The sequence below is a fragment of the Loxodonta africana genome, chromosome 12 (assembly GCF_030014295.1).
Source record: "Loxodonta africana isolate mLoxAfr1 chromosome 12, mLoxAfr1.hap2, whole genome shotgun sequence".
Classification (NCBI taxonomy): Eukaryota; Metazoa; Chordata; class Mammalia; order Proboscidea; family Elephantidae; genus Loxodonta; species Loxodonta africana.
Genome location: NC_087353.1, coordinates 84,744,248 through 84,753,741, shown reverse-complemented (window position 1 = coordinate 84,753,741; position 9,494 = coordinate 84,744,248). Strand labels below are relative to the sequence as shown.

General features: G+C 51.6%; 1 protein-coding gene across 1 annotated transcript in view; it reads right to left on the bottom strand.

Annotated features, from left to right (window-relative positions):
• Window positions 1–2,611: 2,611 nt before the first annotated feature.
• The window catches only part of LOC111753058 (collagen alpha-1(I) chain-like), a 41,112-nt gene continuing 34,229 nt past the window's right edge, over window positions 2,612–9,494 (bottom strand). Inside the window, exons 3-4 of the mRNA XM_064294802.1 lie at window positions 5,197–5,792; window positions 2,612–4,904 (exon numbers count right to left, since the gene is read on the bottom strand). Coding sequence (XP_064150872.1) covers window positions 4,802–4,904; window positions 5,197–5,792 — 699 coding nt within the window. The 3' untranslated portion in view covers window positions 2,612–4,801. The remainder of the gene's footprint in view (window positions 4,905–5,196; window positions 5,793–9,494) is intronic.

The following is a 9,494-nucleotide window of genomic DNA, read 5'->3' as shown; positions in this document are numbered from 1 at the left end:
TTGCAGAGACTTCTCCTTTGAGCTCCAGAATCTTATTACCAAATCCATACTTGACATTTACTTGGGTATCTCACATGCTTCCAATTTAAAATGTCCATGACAGAATTCTTGAGTTTCTCACCAAACCTCTTCCTTCCCTCTGAGTGCATGTGACTATCCAACCCAGAAACCCCAGACTCATCTTTGGGATTGGTTAGAGAACCTTTTTCTCTGACCCATCAGCAAATTCTGTGCATTCTGTCTCCTAAATATGTCTAGAAGACATCTACATCCCCATCTCCAATGCCCGCCTTGGCCCAGGCCACCATCTTGTCACCCACTGGATCACCACCAGGACTCCACACTGGTTGCCTGCATCTATTCCAGCCCTGCTGCCATTGGCTCTTCTCCAGAGCAGCCTGAGGGGCTGTTTAAAATGTCAGCCAGATTATCTCGCTTCCCCTACTCAAAAGCCTCCAAAGGCTCCCCAATCACGTCTGGAATAAAATCTATTCTCTTCGCCAGGGCCTCCAAGACTTACGTGCTCTGGGCCTTTGCTGTCTCTCCCACCTCACCCATGTTGCCCTCCCCACCGCTTGCTGTGCTCCAGCACAATGACCTGATTATTTCCTTCACTCACCTAAGGGCCTCTGGCCCTTTGCGTTCACTGTTCCCTCTGCTTGGAATGGTTCTTCTCACTCTTCCTATGGCCACCTCTTTCTCACTCTTTTTTTTTAAATAGTATTTTATTGTGTTTTTGGTGAAAGTTTACAAAGAAAATTAGGCTCCCATTTAACTACTTCCGTATTTATTGTTCAGTGACATTGGTTACATTTTTCACAACGTGTCAACACTCTCATTATTTCCATTCTGGTTGTTTCGTTTCCATTAATCTAGCTTCCCTGGCCCGTCCCCCGTCTCCCGTTACCTTCTCATCTTTGCTTTAGGGTAAAAGTTGACTGATCTCATATAGATGATTTTTTTAAAGGAGCACAGTACTCACAGGTGATATTGTTTATTTTTATGAGCCAAACTGTTATTTAGCTGAAAGGTGACGTCTGTGCGTGGTTCAGTATAAAGTTTAAAGGGTATCTCAGGGCGATAGTCTCGGGGTTCCTTCTTTCTTTAGGACCGGGCAGTGTTTTGTTCTGTTGTACATAGGGTCGCTATGAGTTGGAACTGACTCGACGGCACCTAACAACCATCACCTTCTCTCTTATCTTACGTAAGGTAGGCGTCATCTTTACCAGCTCTCTATTTCCTTACCAGTGGGTTTTGAACTTCAATGATATTTATTTGTTTGACTTTTCTGTTAGAATATAACCCCCGTGAGAGCAGGGATGGTATTTTCACTGCCCAGTTTCTAGTGCGAGCCCATTGAAGGTGCTCAGTGAAATTTGTTGAATGAATGAACACACTGGGGACCTATGATGTGCCGGGTGCTTTCATGTATACCAAATTATTCCATGTGCCGGGTGCTTTCATGTATACCAAATTATTCCATCTCCACAACAATCCTATGAGGCCCTCACACTGGACAACACTTCCCAGCTTCTCCTGCAGTTAGGTGAGGCCAGGCGACTGGGTTCTGGCCAATGATGGTGGTGGAAGTGAGGGAGGCCACTTTCAGCCTGGCCCATAAAACCCTCATGTGTGAGAGCCACTCTCTTTCTTCTTGCTCTGCCAGCTGGATGCAGAGGACCCAGCTGTGAGTTCTGAGGTCCCAGGTAATGACAGAGCCACAGATGGGAGGAGCCTGGGTCCCTGAAAGACTGTGTAAAGCAGTGTCTCCCTCCCCCAACACCTCCCTCTAGACTTTGTATGTTGTTGGCTGCCATCAAGTAGGCTCTGGCTCATGGCGAGCTCATGTGTTACACAGTAGAATTGCCCCATAGGGTTTTCTAGGCTGTTATCTTTACAGAAGCAGTTCATCAGGGCTTTTCTTCTGCAGAGCTGCTGGATAGGCTCAAACCAAGGCTTGAAACCAATTCATTCTGGTTCATCCCCCTGCTGAGAATTTGCATTTCCACCCCAGATATATTGAATCTGAATCTATGTTTTTAAAAAAATGTAGATTCTGATTCAGTATATCTAGAGTGGAAATGTAAATTCTCAGCAGGGCTTTGAATCAAAATGAACTGGTTTGAAGTACCAACCTGTAGGCTAGCAGCTAGTCCCAAACCACTTGTGCAACCAGGGCTCCTTAGACTTTGCATAAGCAGGTCGTAACCCTCTACTGTGTTAAGCCATTGTGATTTCGAGGTTTATTTGTTATAGCAGATAGCCTCACCTTAATTAATACATCAAAACACATAAGTAGGTGGCTGGTGAACAACATCGTGGGTGTTACTTTTGCTGGCAATTTTTTATCAAGTGCAGGTGTGTTCTCTCCAGGGCTGTTTCTTGTACCATCCCACGAGTGAGGCCGACAGCACGATGCTCACACCTCTATTATAGCACATTGCACTGCATGTACTTGTTTGAGGGTGTGCTTGTCTTGTCCTCACTAGGCTGTGAGCAACTCCAGGGAGGAGCCTGTGTCACAGTCATGCCCGTGGCGTCAGCATCCAGCTCCTCAGGGAAATTTTGTTGAACACATGAATGGATGAACCAGTCACTGGCACCCCTCATTGACTATCTGCCTCTGAAATTGCCAAAGGCTAACCTTCTAACTTTCCAGAGGCCCAAAGAGAAGAAATGACTTCCCCAGGGTCACCCAGAAGCAAGATGGAGTGAAATTAGCATGCCCCAGGGCTGCTAAACATGGCAGCAGTCTGTTCAGGAATGAAGCCTGGTGCCTTCTAGAGACTGCAGAAAGAATGACTGGGAGGGCAAGGGGGCAGCCATAGCTCCATGGAGTCCCCAAGGTGACTTACCCAGCCTCACTGCCCTACTGCCTCTCTACCAGCAGGAAAGAAACTTCAGAACCTTTCCAACCCTATTCTCCAGATAGCACTGCCTGGCTCCTGCAGCCTGGGTGACCACATCACTCAGTATTTTTAGCTTCACCACCTGGCACCTGTGGTCACTGTCTCTGCCCAGCCTGGCAGTGCCCACTCCCCAGGCCTTAAAGGGCCAGAGCCTGCCAGCTAGAAAGGAGACCAGCTCTTGCAGATACAGGTCCCTAGGCCCCCAGGGTAGGACAGAGAGAGACATCCCTTATGGGGGACCCCCAAAGTTGGAGGTGGGAGCTGGGAGGTGAAGGAGGGGGGACAGTATCTCATGACTGCCTGACTCTAAGACCTGTGCCTATCTCATCCTGATGTTTCCCAAAGGCTGGTTTGCTCAAGCCATTCACCTGGGGATCTGGTTAAAAGTCCACAATCTCTAAGACTTGAGGCTACAGAATCTCCAAGGTGGGGCCTGGGAGGGTGCACATGTCATAGTCATGCATTCATTCATTCAACAAGTATTCTGAGCCCCAACTATGAAAATAATGATTCTATCATGCATCTATTGCTTTGGAATTCAAAAAGCACTTCCACACCTATAAGCTCATTGGAGCCTCCTGACTTGTCCCTATCTTGCTTCCAACTCTTCTCATTGCTCACTCCATCACCTAAGGATCAAGTCCTTGGCTCAGCAGTCAAGCCCCATCTTGATCTGCCTCCTCCTGACCTCACCGGCCTCATGGCCACCACCCTAAGAGCTTCCTTTTCATATCATTGAGCCTTTGCTCATGCCCGTGCCCACTGCCTGTGGTGCCCTTACCTTAACGCCATTCACCATCTGGAAGAAGACCCAGTGGGGCCCCCACAGCTCCTGCAGCCAGAGGTGGTCATTTTCTTCCTGACTCCCTGGCACTGGGCGCCCACTCCCACTATGGCACCCAGCACACTGTGCCAAAATATCTGTTTACTTGTCTGTCTCTCCCAGGAGGCTGTGACCCTGTGAAGCCCGGGGTCTCTGTGGGTACTCAGGCACTGTTTGCTGAATGATAAACTGACAACTGTCAAGGAGCATCCCCCACTCCCCATTTCACAGATGAGGAGATAGAGGCCCACAGAGGAGAAATAACTGACCCAGCATCCCTCAGAGATTCAGGGAGGACCCTGGCCCAGGCTGCAGGAGCCTGCACCCCCACCCTCCTGCCAGGGCCTGGAGGGGCACGAGGCTTGGCCCTTCATCTGCCCTTCTCTCCACCCGGGGCAGTGCTGACTCAGGCAGTGGTGGAGGCGTGGGCGGGCTGGGCTGGAGCAGAGGTGACCCCTTGTCTCCCCTGCAGATTTTCCATCCATTCCTGGAGCCTGTGGCCACGGCTTGGGTAATGCACTTGGCCTGAGCTGGGCTTTCCAACAGTTGGGGGTGGGGAGAGTTGGCAAAAGGGATAATGGCCCCTAGGGCGTGAACCCCTATCAGGCACAGTACACAACCCCTCTCCCCAAATAGGTACATCTGGCTCACACCTGCTCTCACTTAGAAGTAGACACAGTCACAACACACACACTCACCCCCAAATACACAACCACTCAGCCACCTAAATCTTCATTATCTCTCCCTCTCACATACACACATACACAAACCCACAATATATGCACACACAATTGTCATTTATTAATTCAGTGAAGACTGAACACTTATTAGGTGCTAGGGCAATGCAGGAAGAAAGATGGCTTTCAGCTTGGGATGGAGAAGTACTGGGGCTTCCTGGAGGGCTTCCTGGAGGAGGAGGTGTTACAGTTGGGTCTGGATGGAGGGGAGCCACGGGAAGGGAAGTCCAGGCAGAAGCCAAGGTGGCTCGTTCCATGGAGTGAATATAGGGGGACAGAGCTAGATGAGATGGGAGGTGTTGACCCAGATCACACAGGCCTTGAATGACCAGTCAAGTGTCAACTTCATCCCATGGAAGCCAAAGAGCCATGGACGGCTCCGAGCAGGAGAGGGGCCGGACCACAATGGGAGAGGGCAGGATAGTCACCCTGGGGCTAGGAGGAAGAGACAGGGAGGAGGTTGTGGTGACAACCAGGTGAGAGAGCTGGAAGTCTCAGCAGGGAGGTGGCAGTGAGTGGTAAGCAGTGCATGGATGGAGAGACTTGGGGGCAGGCCCACCAGGCCGTGCCGCCTGTGCCCTTCCTGCCCATGGCATTGACCTTTGCAGTGGCCGGATGGAGAGGCTCAGGAGTTGGACTGCCAGGCCTCAGAGGGGCCCCCAGGTCTGAACCCTGGGCCCTTGCCCTCCTACCCACTGCCCACGCGCGCCCACCCATGGGCACTGACCTCCGCAGTGGGATCTCTTCCAGCAGCTCCTCCTCCTTCTCCCTGTGGAAGCAGATGAAGCAGAAGGCTGACACATCCTCTGCTTTACAGCCCACGGGCCAGGCCGGGGGCAGCTCCACGATGGGGCAGGGGTGGCTGGTGGTGGTCGCGGGAGCATCATCCCCAGCCTGGGCAGGGGTCCCCGAGCCAGAGTGCTCCAGGGTCAGCAGCCTGTCGGCCTCGGGGCCCCACACCTGCCCACCTGCCACCTGTGCCTTTTCACTCAGGTTGCCCGTCGCCTCGGTGGGTGGAAGAGCCCGTGGCTCTGACTGGGACTCCTGTCCTGACCCACAGGAGTTCTGGCCACCTGGGTGGGCCTTGGGAAGCAGCTTCCAGCAGCCTGTACACAGGGGTGGCTCGTTGGTGGACAGAGGTCCGGCAGGCCCCCTCACTGCCCCCCCGAGGAGCCCTACGTCCCTCGGCTGCCCACTCTGCTGCTGTCTGTCAGAATCAGGACTAGGAGGACAAGCTTGCAGGTGACCTGCCCATCTGTCCAGCTGCTTGTCCAGCTGTCTGCTCTTCCTTGTCCAGTCCACACAGCAGCGGTGGTGCTTTCCCTAAGAAAGTTTCTTCTCCTCCGCTGGGGTGGGTGGCCTGGGTGGACTCCAGGAGAGAGGGTTGGGGCCTGAAGCTGAAAGGTGGGTCAGGACCAGTTGAGCTGGCACAGTGCCACACAGTCCCAGAGAAAAGTTCTAGCCCCTGGAGTCCTGGTCCCAGCTCTGGCTCCGACTGGAGGCTCCCTCCACTCTCTTGCTCCCTTGCTCCCTTCGACTCCAGTGGCTGCTCTGGCAGGCAGATTGGCTTGGCTGTGGGTATTAATAGCTCCACATTCAGGCTGAGAAGCGGCGAGGTTAACTCCTTCCCTGCCAGAGCTGGGGAGGCCGGCAGGACAGGCAAGGCCAGGCTTCCTGGTGAGGTAGCCATGGGAAGCTAGGGGAGGGGTGGCACCCCAGTTCTGCCCCCACATCCCTAGGGCACCACAACTCACAGTCCACCCATGGATTCACTGCGCCACCCCTGCTTTCCCTTATCACTCACCATCGCCCACTCTGGGCCTGGTTCTGTGGCTGACTCTCCAGTGGGATCCAGATGAACCACGTGGAGTCCAGCGGGACCCGGGGGTGAAGCAGATGCAGCCCCTAGTGTTTGTACTGAGGAGCATGGGAAAAGCTGTGGGTGTCTGGGGTGGGAGTAGGGAATTAGGGTAGAATTTGATTGCTTGAAAAATGTTTATTGCAGGGCTTTGAATCCGTTCGTTCTGATTCAAATACCTGCTGAGAATTCCCATTTCCATTCCAGATATACTGAATCAGAATCTAATTTTTAATAAGATCCCAGGTGATTTTTATGTATAACTTCCTGGGAACTTGTTAAAACTGCGCAAACTCTCAGCAGCAGTTCAAACTCGAATGAACTGGTTTGAAGCATCTACTGTGTGCCAGGCACAGTGCTAGGCGCTAGGCACACAGCAATGAACAGAGCAGACAATATCCCTGCCTTGATTGGACTTACATTTCACTGCAGGAGGCTAGTGGGCCCTCAGCTCGCCCCCATATCATTTTGTGAAATAGAGAAAGGTGCTCACCTACAGGCAGGTGCAGCCCCAAGAGCACCAGTTGTAGTGTGGGTAGAAGGCTGGCTTTCACTCCCTGCCACCACCTCCTCTGCAGTTTACAACATGCACAATTGTTCACAGCAGCGATGAACAAAGGAAAAATAAGCTCAGACTGTGATAAGTGCCACGAAAAAAAATGAAACAGGGAGGGAGCTGTGAGAGAGGCAGACGAGGAGGTGGTTAGGTTGGCGTTCAGGGGAGAATTCCCCCAGGAAGTGACACTGGAGCTGAAACCTGAAGGAGGAAGAGCCAGTCAGGGGGCCTGGAGGAAAACATTCCAGGAAGAGGGGTCAGCAGGTGCAAGGGCCTGGAGGGAAGAACTTGCCAGGCACATTTGAGAAAGGAAATGAGGAACAGCGAAGATTTTAAGCCATGCCTTGAAGAGCGAGTCAAGTTTTCCAGGGGGCTACAGAGGTGCCACATCGTAAGCAGGGAAAGGGAGTATGCAACGGCTCCGGGGACCAGATGCGCCTGTGGTGAACTGCTGGGCTGGGAAGGGACAGGGATGACACAATCAGACTCGGAGAAGGCCATTCTAGCGCTGCTCTTCCCAGGGGGAAGGCGATGGTGGTGGGAACTTGTGCCAGCTGAGGAGCTGAGGGCAGGGACATGGAAAGAAACATTTACGTACGTTGAATTGAATTCAGGTGGCTGGAACAAGTCTGGGGCTCCTTGGCCAAAAGCGGGTGGGAGCTGGGGACACAGTCGCAGCATACAGTTGTTTAGGCTGCGCACACTGCACAAGGGCACCCGGAAGAGGGGAGGTGAGAGCCGAGAGCAGGCCCTGCTTCTGCTCTGCCTTCCACCTTTAGCGCCACAGCTTGGGGGGATGCCTTTTTCTAATTGGCTCACCCAAAAGGATACCTTTTTCTTATTGGTTCTTCTGACAGGAGCCCTTTTCTTACTGGTTAGCCTGAAAGGGGTCCTTTTTCTAATTGGTCCACCCCAAAAGGGAGACCTTTTTCTGATTGGTCTGTTCAGGTAACACGTTGTTGTTGTTAGGTGCCCTCCAGTCGGTTCCGACTCATAGCGTCCCTATGCAGGACAGAAGGAAACGCTGCCCGGTCCTGCGCCATCCTTACAATCGTTGTTATGCTTGAGCTCATCGTTGCAGCCACTGTGTCAATCCATCTAGTTGAGGGTCTTCCTCTTTTCCACTAACCTTGTGCTTTGCCAAGCATGATGTCCTCCAGGGACTGATCGCTTCTGACATGTCCAAAGTATGTAATAGCAGTCTCACCATCTCTAAGGAGCATTCTGGTTGTACTGTTTCCAAGACAGATTTGTTCGTTCTTTTGGCAGTCCATGGTATAGTCAATATTCTTCGCCAGCACCACAATTCAAAGTCGTCAATTCTTCTCCGGTCTTTCTTATTCATTGTCCAGCTTTCACATGCGTGTGATGCTATTGAAAATACCATGGCTTGGGTCAGGCGCACCTTAGTCTTCAAGGTGACATCTTTGCTTTTAACACTTTAAAGAGGTCCTTTGCGGGAGATTTACCCAATGCAATGCGTCCATTGATTTCTTGACTGCTGCTTCCAGGATGGGTGTTGATTGTGGATCCAAGTAAAATGAAATCCTTGACAATTTCAGTCTTTTCTCCGTTTGTCATGATGTTGCTCATCGGTCCAGTTGTGAGGATTTTTGTTTTCTTTATGCTAAGGTGTAACCCATACTGAAGGCTGTGGTCTTTGATCTTCATTAGTAAGTGCTGCAAGTCTTTTTCACTTTCAGCAAGCAAGGTTGTGTCATCTGCATAATGCAGGTTGTTAGTGAGTCTTCCTCCAATCCTGATGCCCTGTTCTTCTTCATATAGTCCAGCTTCTCAGATTATCTGCTCAGCACACAGATTGAATAGGTATGATGAAAGGATACAACCCTGACGCACACCTTTCCTGACTCTAAACCAATCAGTATCCCCTTGTTCTGTCTGAACAACTGCCTCTTGATCTATGTAAAAGTTCCTCATGAGCACAATTAAGCATTCTGGAATTCCCATTCTTCACAATTTGTTATGATCCAGAGAGCATGCTTTCATCTAATTGGTCCACCTAAAGAGTGGGCTTCCGAGAGAGATACCTTTTTCTAACTGATGGCTCCCAGAAGAATACTTTTTCCTAATTGGTCTACCCAATCAGGAAAGGAGGTGCCTTTTTCTGATTTGCTCAAAGGCACCCTATAAGATGGGCTGGAGAGATGGCTTAGGAGACCTGCAACAGACTAGCCATGTGGCTTTGGGCCTGTCACTGTCCTTCCAGAACCACAGGCTTACAGACTTAGCTACAGACCAGCTAGTCCAACCCCTATGCTGTACAGAGGAACAGAAACAAAGGGGCAGTGACTCCCTGAGGTCACCCAGTGACACAGCACAGCCGGGGACTCTCTCATCTCAATGCTCTGTCTTCAGTATCCAGTGCCAGTCTGGGCCGCTTGCCCCCAGACTTTGTGTTCTCTTGAAGAGGGGACAGGCATTCAAAGGTGACAAGAGAAAAGGTGGAGATTCAGGGAGGAGAAGAGGGAGGGGTCTGTGCAGAGAAGAAGGAGCAGAGCGGCAGCCCAGGCTATGGCTCCCTGGGGTGGGGGTCGGAAGGGGTCAGGGTGCCCAGGTCTCTTGGCACCCCTTCCCCCCTCCTCTGGGCTCC